At 48.3% G+C, this 15000-nt stretch overlaps 1 protein-coding gene across 7 annotated transcripts in view; it reads right to left on the reverse strand.

Moving 5' to 3' along the window:
- Nucleotides 1-15000, reverse strand: part of TMEM161B (transmembrane protein 161B) — a 196350-nt gene that overhangs the window by 124560 nt on the left and 56790 nt on the right. For all 7 annotated transcript variants that reach the window (XM_085873710.1, XM_085873709.1, XM_085873713.1 and 4 more), the window contains 2 exons: nucleotides 12955-13071; nucleotides 1-38 (listed from right to left, as the gene is read on the reverse strand). The exon at nucleotides 1-38 is cut by the window's left edge and continues 53 nt beyond it. In XM_085873710.1, coding sequence (XP_085729836.1) covers nucleotides 1-38; nucleotides 12955-13071 — 155 coding nt within the window. The remainder of the gene's footprint in view (nucleotides 39-12954; nucleotides 13072-15000) is intronic.

Genomic DNA, 15000 nt, shown 5'->3' on the forward strand with positions numbered 1-15000 from the left:
CCCAAAGACGTGCCGAATCAAAACTTTCAGAGGACATACTGGAACAACACACACACACCAATTTCAATTCCAAAAAGTCTGGAGGAAAGATTATATTAAGCAGAGAACCAAAGATGTAAGCAAGGGTATTTTGAGTCCTTTGATGCATCAGTAAATCCTCAAACCTAAACCATCATTGGTATCATTTCCACACAGGCCACCTGTAGTAAAAACAAAAATTAATCTGCAGTTACATAATTTAACTACAATATCCTGAACCGGTCTCACCAACCATAACATTACTTCGCATCATAAGCACAGCCAGGAAGAGCAACTGTCGTTAAAAAAAATAAAATAAACCAACACAGAAGCCATCTAAACACAAGCTTAACTCACATCTATAATTCTCTACTGATATGATGCCATCTCTCAACTCTGTAAATGAAATGCATGTGGTCAACAACAAAAAATTAAGAATAAACTCCAAGCTGATGACCCACAGAAAGTGAAACAGCCAGATGCGACGCTTTCCCTCATTCAAATCTCCATGCCAGTTAGTCATCTTGCCAGTCCTCTTCTATCTTTCACCTATTGCTTGCCTATCTGAAGCGATGAGTATGAGTGCAAGGATGTGTAGTGGGAAATACGATGCAATGGAGAGCATTTTCCCCAACTACAAAATGCTGCTGATGTGAGTTCTACTATTTTATGGTGCTTATCACCTGTACCAATTGATATGAGCTAGGGAGTGCAGCGATGAGTTCAAACCACATATTCTTTAAGACGAGAATCTCGGAATGTTTAGGAGATCACAATGTTTTATTATATAGTTTTAAAGACTAAATCAGTATTTTTCAGCTCACTGAGAGTTTTGTCTTTCATCTATTCTCAACCACAAACCATCTGAGAGCTTCAAAAGCGGGTGACTTCACCGGTTTGAGAAGCTTCAATCTGGAACAGTGTACCAACCTGGAATGCAAGTATGCAGGATGCATGGACTGTCTGTCCGAACCGTTGTTCTAGTGGACTGTCGGGCCCCGAAAAAATGAGAGCTTGAACATTTTATTTTCATGCCATCTCCCCTCATTCTGGCCCAAAACCCCATGCCGAGATTAGACTCAGAAATGTTGTTTCTGTGGAGACACAGAACTAAATCGCTTTCATTTCCCCTTTGTGCCATCCTTGTGTCTGTTTGAGTGAATGCATTATATGTGCACACAATGTACGTCTTCGTTACATTGTATATACTGTATTGTCGACAGCATTATTAGTGTACATAGTAAATAGTGCAGAATTTTCAAGTTTGTACAATACCTGTGGTACCTTGCATACCTCTTTGCCACACTAATTATTGAGTCAATCACCTCCACAGGGTTCATCATTTGGCTACATTGCACTTGATACCTGTAATCAAAATTGCGCTCAATTAATCTTGCAACATAGCTGCGTCGAGTCTATTCCTGAAGATTTAAAAATGCTCCAAAACTCTGAACCCTGAAAGACTATCATGTGACTGGGTGGATCAAGATGGCCCATGCCACATTCAGAAAGCTCAGTCACGCCCTCTAGGAAGGCACAGTGAAACCATGCCCTTTAAAGGAAGCATCACGTCCCCAGTAATCAATTCTATTGCATGGCTCTGACCAACCTAGTTATGCTGAATGGAATAACGACCGAAGCAGACATATGGATATCAGATCACAGTATAACTGATAAAAAAGTATTTTGAGGATAAAATCCGATAGCAAAATCAAAATGTAGTAACAATGTAACTGAGCAAATGAAGCTTCAACCTTAACTTTCCTCACCTTAACCTTACATGTAAAAATTGTCCTTAACTCGACAAGTCTAGTGGCATGCTTACAAGTAACCACAGGCTTGCAAGTAACCTTCGTGGTCGAGTGTGTTGTTGTTGTGAATTGGGGAAGACGACAAAGTTGGTAGCACAGGTGATGCTAGCGAGCTGTGGTGATGCCTTGGAATGTCGTGCAGAGTAGACGGCACGAACATTGAAAGAAGAAAGACACGTTGCAACATCTGTTGCTCCAAAGACCACATGCAGTGTGGTCCAATGTTAACAGTTTTGCTTGGGTCCAAAGAAAATGATAATCAAATTGGCATCGCTCTTGAACGCTAGACTTCCATTCAGGCTTTCTCAGGCTTCGTAGAACCCGGAATGTAGAATTGGTGCAGCTCTGCATCATTGCCTGAGGTGGCCAACTCCACAATCCACAATGATCTCTCGACTCTGACAAGCACTCTAAATTGACCGTGCAGAGTCCTCACCCATTGCTGCCTCCACTGCAACAGCACCACGTCAACTCCCATCAGGCTGTGGTCCGCCAGCATTTATTCGAAATCCACAAATGTGTGGTAGTGTTCAACAAATGGATGAGTCAAAATGTTAACGCATACTTCTGTGAGCTAATCAGTAAATGCAAGGTCTATTCGCATGGTACCTCAACATATTATGTGGTTATGGGTGTGCTTTATAGACACCAAAGGAAAAGAGTAATTAGTATAAATAAATAAGCACTGGTTCACATCTCTGGGTCATAGTATGTGCCCACTACCATTTTCCTTTGGAAGGCTTTGCAGATGAGCAAGAGAGTTTATTTGTTCCTGTGCTTCCACCTGTACCATCTGACATGGCAACACCTGAAAAAAGAAAATCACATACCTGCCAAATAAACATATTTAATATCCAAAAAAAAGCCTCAACTTTAATTACCAACTTCAGACGCACTAAATAATGCTCTTAATTGAATAAGTGGAATCAGACATCCAATTTGTAGGAAACAATGAGAGATAACAAAAAGAAAAAAGAAAAACAATTATGGAAGCAACTGAAGCATTTTTATATTTTCAGCAAGCAAATTATCAGGAAATAGTCATCAAGAGATAAAAATTTTGCCATTCATCCAACTATATACTGCTCTCCTTTGACCAACAAAAAAAACTTTAAAAAAACGATAGAGTTCATAGAACACCTTTCCCACGCAGACTTGAGAAGAAAAGGACATGGGTGGGGGTCCGTGAGCAGCAAATTTGACTGGTCGAGATGATGTAAAATGCCACAATATTTTGTCCATATACTGCTAAACGGAAGATTTTTGAAAGTGCCAAAAAGGCGATTTGTGTTCGAAAGTGTTCAAGTGTATAATTCAATTGAAATAAAAATTTTAAAGGTTGTAAGAAAAATGTTTTCGGAAGTTTAACGCAGTTGATGCAGAGTCTTTACCACGACCTTATCGAACACATTACATTAGTTCTTCGTGCATGTTGTTTGTGTCCTTTATGACGTCCTTAAAAGCAGGAAGTTTCCTGTTTGGAATGATTTTTACCCTCGCCGAAGGAGAGGGTATTGCATTTGCGTCCGTTTGTCTGTTTGTCCGCACAGAACTTCCGTGTTTTTCTTCACAACCGCTTGTCAGATCGAGACAATTTTCACCACTGCTGCGACTACTCATGTACAATGTTTTAATGATAATTATGACATCATAGGTCATGTGGTGTGGCAGCCATATTGGGAAAATGGAAAAACTTTGGACCACTGTATCTCTGAAACCGCACCAAGGAAAAAATTGAAACTTGGCACATAGCAAGTTCTCCTCATGGGGAATGAGTGTGAATTTTTTTTTTTCATGAAATCATAAGTACCTTCATTATGACGTCATAAATGCATATGTAGAATGCCACATCAAATCAGTATGAACATTTTTGAGGGTCATCTCGGGATAAAGTGGTCTAATATATATATATATATATATATATATATATATATATATATATATATATATATATATATATATATACATATATATATATATATATGTACATATATTGATGATGTTATCGGTCACGTGATTCGGTAGTCATATTGTTAAAAAAACAACAACAAAAAAACCTTCAAAAATCTTCTCTGAAATGGCTGAACGAGTCATTACTGCCAGCATTTATAAAGTCGCAGTTCTAATTATGTCTCTTATTAATGATGTAACACACCAGTACACAAACGCCACACAGAACTACACAAACACTACACAACGCACCACACAAAACAAGTCCTGGCAAGGGTCTGCAATCTGTGATTGCTCTTTTCCTTGATACTTTTGTTTGACTTCCAAACAGACAGACAGACAGACTAAAACTAGAATGACACTCTTTGATGTCGCAATGTTGACAGATATGCCTCTGTCCACATTATTACATCATTAAATATACTTGAACCAAGTTTGATTTAAATCTCTTCAGTTCTTCTCAACTATCACATTTTTACCTGACATGACCTTTGACCTCTTGATGCCAAAATCTAATCGGTTCAACTTTGCATCAAAACATATTGTTGCGGATTTCGCGCCCGCCGGCGTGCTGACGGCCACGTAACTCGAATCGCGGCACGTCGCCCACCGGACGGACAATCCAGTCGTGACCCTCCCGGACCAACGCTGGGAACCAGCCACGGGTGGACCTTTCGGTCTCACCGCGATCGAGCCAATCAGCCCCCGCGTGGGATAGGGTTGCTCGCCGAATTCGACCTACCTAAGTACCCACGCGGAGGGTAGACCGGGCGATCGCACCTCGCCGCAGGTCGACTTTGGACACGGGCCACTTAAGCGACCCGTTCCGTACTATCAGAATAACCGAGCGGTGTTATCGTCGACCTCGACGGTTCGATTAATTATCGGGCGTATTCAGCCCACTACCAACCCTTTACGTGAAGCAAGATGAGGATTCAATGGAGGAAAAGACGAAGCGAAGCGGGAGAACAGTTCAACAATAAAGCACATTTATTCGCGGCACACGGGAAGCACACATTCAATTCCACCAAATGCACACAAAAAAAAGAAAACACAATTCCATTTACACAAAAAGCAAACATAAAAGTGAAAACCCAGTGCAGAGCTAATACCGACTACCGAGCACACGGCAACACTTATACAATTCTACTTCACAGACGGCGCCGACAACACATACCCAAAACCAAGGAAAAGAAATCCCCAAGAATGAGGCGGGCCTGAGGCCGAGACCGGGTCGCGCCTACCCGTCTGGTGATGAGACGCGGAGCGGCGATGGCCCCGCAACCCGCGGGCCTCGTGGACGGTGTCTGGTAGGGGGTGGGAACGGGGCCCCCTTGGTCGCACTATCTCAGCGCGGGGGGAAACAGGAGGGGGTTGCTGATGCTCGGGGTATAGAGGATCTTTATTATCCCTGGTGTGCGTCTCCACCTCGGCCAGGTCGCGCTGCCGGCCTCCCTCGGGCGTGCAGCTCCCGGCACCGACGCGAGCACCCCCTCGTCCGACTCTCTTCAGCTTCTCCAGCCACTGCAGGCTTCGGGCTCCAGACTTCCACACTCGTCCCCTCCGTTCCGACTCCTTCTCGTTTTCGACTCTTTCTCGTTCTGACTCCTTCTCGATCTCTTGACTGACGAACACCGTCCTTTTTATCCCCCCGTAGCTTCGCCTTTGACCCCCTCCCTTCGACCTTTCACCTCGCTCCCCATTGGCCCGAAAAAAGGTGGGCGTGAAGGCTTTTTGATCCACAAATTTGCATATATCGATCGCCCTGGAGGCGGGGCCAAATCGCCCCTCGCTCACCGATTGGACGGCAAAAAGTGGGCGTGTGTCGTTTTTGATCCGTTTTTGAAGCACAAAATCCGTGATTTTGTACACGCTGTTCAACGTGCGCCCTACACGAGTCCAGCATCGGTGCCCATGAGTGGCGCGAGATGACGGTGATGCGATGGTGGCGAGTTGTGACGGTAAAGGTCGTGGCGGTTGTGGTGAAGCGGCGTTGTGGTTGGTGGTTGTTGTTGTGGTTGTGATGGTAATCATGGCGGTTGGTCCAAAATAAAGATAGTAAAAGAAAAACGGCTATCCTGAAGAGTCGCAGCTTGCATAAATGACATGTATTCCCACTAGACAACGGGTTTGGGCCTAACTACACATGCACTTACCGAGATACCTCACCTAAGGGACCTGAATGGTGGTTTGCGAATTTGGTAACCACAACACTACCCCCTTCCCTTTTTACAGACTCGTCCCGAGTCGTCAAATTTTCGTGTGCCATCATGTGTAGTATTCCCCTAGTACATTTTACCTACGGATCCCTGAGTGCGACATTCATGGTATTCGTGTCCCCAAAATAAATAACCTGAGGGCTGCGTAACTATCTAAACAAACTCACTCACACGGACGACTTAAATAAAATTGCCGGCGCTAGACAGACATGCCGGGGGCGCACTCATATTTACAGTACATCTTAACTTTAACTTACAAATTTTACACTAAACCATGGCCCAGGATCATTGAACTCTGCAAAAGAAAAGCAGTTAGCAGGGAGCCAGGCTGCCCACATGCAGTCCTCTGGCTCAAACAATGCAGGTGACAGGGAACGTGGCTGGCTGCTCACACGCAGTCCAAGGCCTTCCCTTTTGAACTGAACGCAGTGAACCACAACGGTGCATGGGCTGCACAAACGCAGTCTCCGTGCTAGCTCAAGTGGCACACGCAATGAGCACAACGAATGGATGCATGAACGGATGGACGCAAACACGGTGCACGGGCCGCCACTGCAGGCCCGTGTTGTAGCTGCCAACAGGGCAGTTCTTGCAGCTTGCAAACTGTTGCCTTGCGGATCCTGGCGCACATGGAAATGAACAGGGGGGGGGGGCAAAGCAAAAATTGAACGGGGCTGGTGAACATGGGCAGTGGGCATGGCATGGAAAAGGTGCAGGCAAACACAGCCCGCAGAAGAAGGCCGCTGCAGGCAAACACAGCCCGCAGAACCAGGCCGGCACAGGCCTCGAAGAAAAACAGCCAGCAGATGAACTGGCCGGCACAGGCCTTGCAGCACAGCAGCTGCAGACGATCCAGCCGGCACAGGCCTTGCAGCACACAGCTGCAGATGAAGTTGGCCGGCCTCCGCCTTGAAGTAAAACACGGCCAGCCGATGAAGTTGGCCAGCTCTTGCCGTTCAGTGGAGGTTGGTGGAGGGAGTGCGGTGGTGCTGGCCACTTGGAGGGCGGGCTCGGACCTACCTACCTGTCTCCCTCCCAACCTATCGCCTTTGCCTGTCACTGTACATACCCACTCCCTTAATTTGTCAAACCCCAATTTAGCCCCAACTTATTTTTTTGTTGTTTTTATTTTTACTTCCCCACTATAAATCGTCCCCTAACCCCCTTTATCGTCTTTGTTCGGCTAACCTATCCTGTCACCTAGCCTACTCCCAACCCCTACGTTCCCTTCCCGGAGGGGAATAAGGGAGAGCTAACGTCCTGTGTCGAGGCCCAACTCAAGCCTCAGAATGGCCTCCCCAGAGTTCGGCGATCTATAACCCAAAGTGGGTCCAGCGGCCCACAACGACAGCGAGGGGATGGATGGTGCGGAGGGGTACATCTCCTAATCTACCCTAACCATTTAACAGTTAAACTACCCCGGGCTTTCAACAAGCGCCTCTCGCTTAAACTATTGGTTCTAACAACCCAGATTCCCGTCGCCTGTGTTGGTGTCCTCACAATTTCGGGCCTCGCCCCCCAATTTTCTCTCCGTGCCCTCACACGGTCTCCTGGCTGGGACACGTGGCTCCCTTTGGCAGGCACGACCCTCTGCCGATTCTCCCGCTATGGCACCCCCGGGCACTACACTGCCTCCGAGCCTACCAGCTCCCTAACACCGGGAGTGCCCCCATGGCACCTCCCCTGAAACGCACACGTGGCAGGCCGGCCTCCCGGGCCCCTTTCCGAGGGTCACCCGTGCCCACAACACTGCCCACGCGGTTAATGGCGCCCCGGGCCCCCGCACCAAGCAGGCGCACCCGTGCCCACTACTCTATCCCGGCCCCCCATGGGCCCATGGCCTACCGCGGCCGACTAGCCTGGTGCCCGGGGTACCCACTCAGCGATACTCACCTTTCGCAGCCACGCTCCCAAGCCCGTCAACAGGGCTCCTGCACCCCTCCAAATGGGTCTCGAGCCTACTTTCCCACCAACAGCAAAACGACCTCCATTTTTCAATTTGACTAACCCAGCTAACTCACTTTACTCTGACCCCGGGGTCCCTTGGGCGGGAGTCACTCCTCCCCCCAATCACTCATCGCACCATGCATTCCCCATTCACTCCACTCACACAGACCCGCTGGCCTCACTCACTCAACAAGTACTCACCTCACAACTCACCAACTCTTCAACACACACACCACTGAACTCTGCCATCCTTCTAACTACCTCCCCTAACTAACTCGTGCTCCCACGTCGTCCCTTACGCTATAGCACGTTCCATTTAACACTACGTAGCTAAACTACGTCCCCTCCACACATTCACAGGTCTGTCACTGTCTCCAAATAAATCATTTCATTTCCCAACCTAAATCTGGCTACAATCCCTCTAACTAATCCATTCCACGGACTCCATGAGGACTTACCCCTGCCCCATGAAGTCGGTCTAGCTAAGCTAACCCTTCCCCCTCACTAGTTTCCATCCTGTGCCCAGGGGTAAGGGGGTCTTTCACCCCTTGCCCAGGAATCCTGTACACCCGAAAGTGAGGCTTGCTTTTTTTTTTCCCCATGCGCAGCACCTGCGCGGCAACTCAGAGCTCGCGCACTTTGCACCTGCCCGTGACGTCATGCAGCTGCACGTGTTCCTCGTCCCTCCTTGGACGCTACCATCCGGCAGAGATACCCCTCTTGCCGGATTCCAACCACACGTGCAGCCATGACGTCACCGTGCGCATAAAAAAAAAACAAGCCCCACGTCTCGAGGGGTTCCCCACGCGAACACATGTGCTTTGCCCGTTGGAGCTTAACACACACGATCGCGTGGAGAACCCGTCCGGTCCAAATCCATTTACCTGCCTAAACTTTGTCCGTCCGCGGGATCGGCAAATCCACCGCGTGCGTTTCCGGACCGGGACTTCACTCTCGCAAGCGAGCACGTGGCGGTCTCGTGCGTTGCACAGCACGAACCGCGTGCTCACTGCTGGGTGAACCCAGCACGGTCCGCGAAACAACTACAGCCGCTACTCGGCTTTCTTTCTTCTCATGTCGCCGTCGTCGCCATTCGACCCACGCACACCTGCGTGTTACGACGCACACAGTCCACTCCATCACATTCACACCGGGAGACGCGGCTGCGTGCTCCCGCATGCCAACCGACATCTCCCTCACATACCGCTCTCTCACACACACGGTCTCCCTTGCACACAGCGACCTTGCACTCGGCCGTTCACTCACGCGTGCCTCACTACTCACACAAACCATACTACTCACACACGCGGGGGCACTCACCCGCGGTGCCTCATCCACACACCGTGCCTCACTCATACACGCGGGGGAACTCACCCGCGGTGCCTCACTCACACTCCGTGCCTCATCCACACACGGTGTGCTGGGAAGCACGTACTCCGGCAACATCGCCACCACACCACTCACACGTGGTGCCTCATTCATACTGGCCGTTTCATCCACACACACGGCCTCTCTCACACACGGTGCCTCATCCACACACGGCGTGCTGGGAAGCACGCACTCCGGCACCATCGCCACCACACCACTCACACACGGGGTCGCTTCCACACACGGGGACGCACTCACACCTTGCACCACACACACAGGGACAACCACACTGGGGATTCGTGTCCCCACAAGGGTCTCCGGGGCCTCTACACCCCCCAAGCTCTCCGTGCACCCGTCCACAGCACTCGTCCCCTCAACCTCGCAAAGCACGACAGAACTCACCTGGTCGTGACTCGCCTCAAGGGGGCATACTCCCTCCCCTCGTTCCTGGAGGAGGCCATCCAGGTGCTCGCACTGGGTCTCTACCCAGTCCGCCAGCTCACCCCTAATATCCTCCACTACCTCCGTGTGTGTGTGTGCGTCACTTACCCCGTCTTCCTCGTGTAGTCTTTCCTCTATTTTTTCTATCTCCCGTGTCTCTGCCAACTCTTCACCCTTTACCTCCCTTGTCTCCACTATTATTTCCTTTGTCACGGCCTTCATGCCCGCCTGCAGGCATCGGCCCATGTTCTGCGTCTCACCCCGTAGCTCTTTCATTTCTTCCTTCATGTTTGCTTCCATTCCGTTTATTTGCTGTGTATTCGCATCCATCGTCGTTTTCACTTCATTCATTTGCTTGTTCATTTCATTTGTATTTGTATCCATCTTTTGTGTATTCGCATCCATCGTCGTTTTCACTTCATTCATTTGTTTGTTCATTGCCGCCAGCATGGCGCATAGCTGGGCCATGTTGGATGCACTCAGCTGAGCCGTTTCGGCAAGGGTTGGGGAAGGGTCTTGGTGGAGAGGGGGGGGAGGTGTCATACACCGCGGCCGCTGCCGTACCCACCTCGGGCCCTGGGTTCAGTTGGGCGAGTCCGTGTTCCTGCACAATCAACATTTCCTGCACGGGGATTCCATCCTGGACCATGGATTCTACATTACTATTACACATACCTAATCCACCCGGCACCCGCTCGCCTTGAGACGCCATCTTGCTTCTCGTGAAGGGTTAATTTGAATCGCTCGTAATTTGGAGGGAATCGGGGGTCGCTTCTCTCACCCCTGGACCGATTCCCGTGAATTTAGCCGGAGACAGGAGAGCCCGTTTTCCTGTTCTCCGATACCAGTGCCGAGAGGAGGGCGATGAATTTGTATCGCACGACCTGACACCAGTGTTGCGGATTTCGCGCCCGCCGGCGTGCTGACGGCCACGTAACTCGAATCGCGGCACGTTGCCCACCGGACGGACAATCCAGTCGTGACCCTCCCGGACCAACGCTGGGAACCAGCCACGGGTGGACCTTTCGGTCTCACCGCGATCGAGCCAATCAGCCCCCGCGTGGGATAGGGTTGCTCGCCGAATTCGACCTACCTAAGTACCCACGCGGAGGGTAGACCGGGCGATCGCACCTCGCCGCAGGTCGACTTTGGACACGGGCCACTTAAGCGACCCGTTCCGTACTATCAGAATAACCGAGCGGTGTTATCGTCGACCTCGACGGTTCGATTAATTATCGGGCGTATTCAGCCCACTACCAACCCTTTACGTGAAGCAAGATGAGGATTCAATGGAGGAAAAGACGAAGCGAAGCGGGAGAACAGTTCAACAATAAAGCACATTTATTCGCGGCACACGGGAAGCACACATTCAATTCCACCAAATGCACACAAAAAAAAGAAAACACAATTCCATTTACACAAAAAGCAAACATAAAAGTGAAAACCCAGTGCAGAGCTAATACCGACTACCGAGCACACGGCAACACTTATACAATTCTACTTCACAGACGGCGCCGACAACACATATCCAAAACCAAGGAAAAGAAATCCCCAAGAATGAGGCGGGCCTGAGGCCGAGACCGGGTCGCGCCTACCCGTCTGGTGATGAGACGCGGAGCGGCGATGGCCCCGCAACCCGCGGGCCTCGTGGACGGTGTCTGGTAGGGGGTGGGAACGGGGCCCCCTTGGTCGCACTATCTCAGCGCGGGGGGAAACAGGAGGGGGTTGCTGATGCTCGGGGTATAGAGGATCTTTATTATCCCTGGTGTGCGTCTCCACCTCGGCCAGGTCGCGCTGCCGGCCTCCCTCGGGCGTGCAGCTCCCGGCACCGACGCGAGCACCCCCTCGTCCGACTCTCTTCAGCTTCTCCAGCCACTGCAGGCTTCGGGCTCCAGACTTCCACACTCGTCCCCTCCGTTCCGACTCCTTCTCGTTTTCGACTCTTTCTCGTTCTGACTCCTTCTCGATATCTTGACTGACGAACACCGTCCTTTTTATCCCCCCGTAACTTCGCCTTTGACCCCCTCCCTTCGACCTTTCACCTCGCTCACCATTGGCCCGAAAAAAGGTGGGCGTGAAGGCTTTTTGATCCACAAATTTGCATATATCGATCGCCCTGGAGGCGGGGCCAAATCGCCCCTCGCTCACCGATTGGACGGCAAAAAGTGGGCGTGTGTCGTTTTTGATCCGTTTTTGAAGCACAAAATCCGTGATTTTGTACACGCTGTTCAACGTGCGCCCTACACGAGTCCAGCATCGGTGCCCATGAGTGGCGCGAGATGACGGTGATGCGATGGTGGCGAGTTGTGACGGTAAAGGTCGTGGCGGTTGTGGTGAAGCGGCGTTGTGGTTGGTGGTTGTTGTTGTGGTTGTGATGGTAATCATGGCGGTTGGTCCAAAATAAAGATAGTAAAAGAAAAACGGCTATCCTGAAGAGTCGCAGCTTGCATAAATGACATGTATTCCCACTAGACAACGGGTTTGGGCCTAACTACACATGCACTTACCGAGATACCTCACCTAAGGGACCTGAATGGTGGTTTGCGAATTTGGTAACCACAACAATATACTCAATCCAAGTTTGGTCAAAACCCCATCACTGGTTCGCAAGTTAGCATGCTAACAGAAATTTTTTACCCAACGAGACCTCTGACCTTTGACCTCTTGAATTATTAATGTGACCAATTCATCTTTGCATCATTAGACATGTTTGTACCAAGTTTGGCTGAGATCCCTTCAGCTGTTCTTAAGTTATCGCAGCAACAAAAACCTATGACAAATGGACAGACCTGAAAACATAATGCCTCCAGCAACTTCTGTCAGCGGAGGCATAAAAATGTCACTCCTCTCTGCACGATCAAGTCAAATTCAGAGCAAAAGCACTGATAAATTACAGGTTTGTTGACCCGATTCATTTATTTTTGTGTCCAAAATATAACATTCAATTGAAATAAAGTTGTGCCTCGATTATACAATGACATCTGCAGACAAAGACAGACAGACAAAGTGAAGCAATTGCTTAACCCCACTTTTCACTTCTCATGTGAAGGGAAAACCCTACAAAAACCCTTCTTCTCTTTCATCTCTCACATATATCTCCCCACATCTCAATTGAGTGGTGCCTTTTGGAAACTATGTCGAGGCTATAAAATATGACGACAAAATCCTGTTTCAGACATCCAGCCTGGGTTAGTACTCACAGTTGCACTGGTGGACCTTTTCCCATTGGTACATGCAGAAGATAGTCTCGTGCAATTGGCTTAATCCACAACAAGGAAACCAGCAATGGAGCCAAGAAGTTAACGTGAAGAGCAGCTCTAAAAACGAAAATATATGAAAATTAGGTATTTGAAAAACTAAGTACATATTTTATGCAACCATGACCTTTTGATTTAAAAAAAAAACAAAAAAAAAAAAAAACTTGGCTTGGATCAAAATTAAGAATACTGTAAATGTATTAAAATTAAGTGAATATATATGATATATATATATATTATATTTTAATATTATTTGTATATGCATATATGTGTGTGTATATGTATATATATATATATATATATATATATATATATATATATATATATATATATATATATATATATATAGATATACAGTAAAACCCTCTTAATTGGCAGCCTTTTTAACCGCGAAATCGGCTAATCCGCGGGTCCACCATGGACTCCAAAATTTAAACATGAAATAGTAGTATTTTTGGGTGGAATGTGGGTCTTTGATCTCAACCGCGGTCTGAACCGTTGTACAAGTGTGAATGCGCGGATGTTGGTGTAAAACACACAATGGCTTGTCGCATCATTGACATATGTTCGCTAACCGCCAACACCTGTCTTTGATCGCAACCACGGTCTGAACCGTTGTACAAGTGTGAATGCGCGGATGTTGGTGTAAAACACACAATGGCTTGTCAAATCATTGACATATGTTCGGTAACCGCCAACACCTGTCTGTGATCTTAACCGTGGTCTGAACCGTTGTACAAGTGTGAATGCGCAGATGTTGGTGTAAAACACACAATGGCTTGTCAAATCATTGACATATGTTCGCGAACCGACACCTGCTATAATCCACGGTTTAAGCCCTTAATCTGCTGTTTAACCCAACAATTGAGTCCTTTTTGACACGCGGTGAGCGAATCTGAGGTGGCAGGGTGTCATAAGCTCGCTCTCACCTCTTCTGTATAAAACCTCAGGCCAAATCCATCTCAATCATAACCTTGGACGACTTACTACAGACCACACATTGATTATCCGCGATTCTACGACCATTCCACAGCTGTCTATAGCCTTTTCAAACATCGAAGCTAGCTTCTTCTTCATCTCCCTCCAACATTGCTGTGACGTCATCGGTCAACATGCCGGGGGAAAAGAGGAAGCACACATCCAGAACTGTTTCTGAAATTTTTTTGTTAGTGGACAGGATTGTTTCTGGGAAGGAGAGTAAAGCTAAGATATCCAGGGAAACTGTGGTACAAGAGAGTACCTTGAGAGGATGGGTGAAGGAGGAGGCCAACCTTCGCTCCTTCGTGCAGGACCTCGACGAGGAGAGCGGGCTGAGCCGCAAGAGAGCCAGGAAGGCTCAGGATCCAGCGTTGGACAAGGCTGTCTTCCACTGGTTCACTTGTACTCCCTATCCACGGTCCGTTGGTACAAGATTATATTTTATTAATATTATTCGCGGTTATCTTAATCTTATTGGCGGATCTGCGATCGTCAAAACTGCGGATTTTTATTTTATGGACCCCAACGGCCACGATTTAAAAGAGTTTTACTGTATATTGTATATGTATATATATATGTATTATAATACCAAGCTTGCACACTAAAAACTCGGCTCGCCGTCACACGATCCCTATGAAATTGCTGTGGCACTTAGCGGACATGCCAACAATGTTTGGGAAGTCTTGGCGTTCCATAGTACCACTTGCATTTGGCACAATGTGTATTTTTGTCATTCCCCGTGTATGGTCTGTCGTCTGCTTCCAGCTATGTTGTACTGCTATCCCGTGCATGTGCACGGGTATCGCAAGTATATTATAATACCAAGCTTGCACACTAAAAACTCGGCTCGCTGTCACACGATCCCTAGGAAATTGCTGTGGCACTTAGCGGACATGCCGACAATGTTTGGGAAGTCTTGGCGTTCCATAGTACCACTTGCATTTTGCACAATGCGTATTTTTGTCATTCCCCGTGTACGGTCTGTCGTCTGCTACCAGCTATGTTGTACTG

Source organism: Eptatretus burgeri, chromosome 3, assembly GCF_056783735.1.
Source record: "Eptatretus burgeri isolate ZD-2024b chromosome 3, Ebu_testis_v1, whole genome shotgun sequence".
NCBI lineage: Eukaryota > Metazoa > Chordata > Myxini > Myxiniformes > Myxinidae > Eptatretus > Eptatretus burgeri.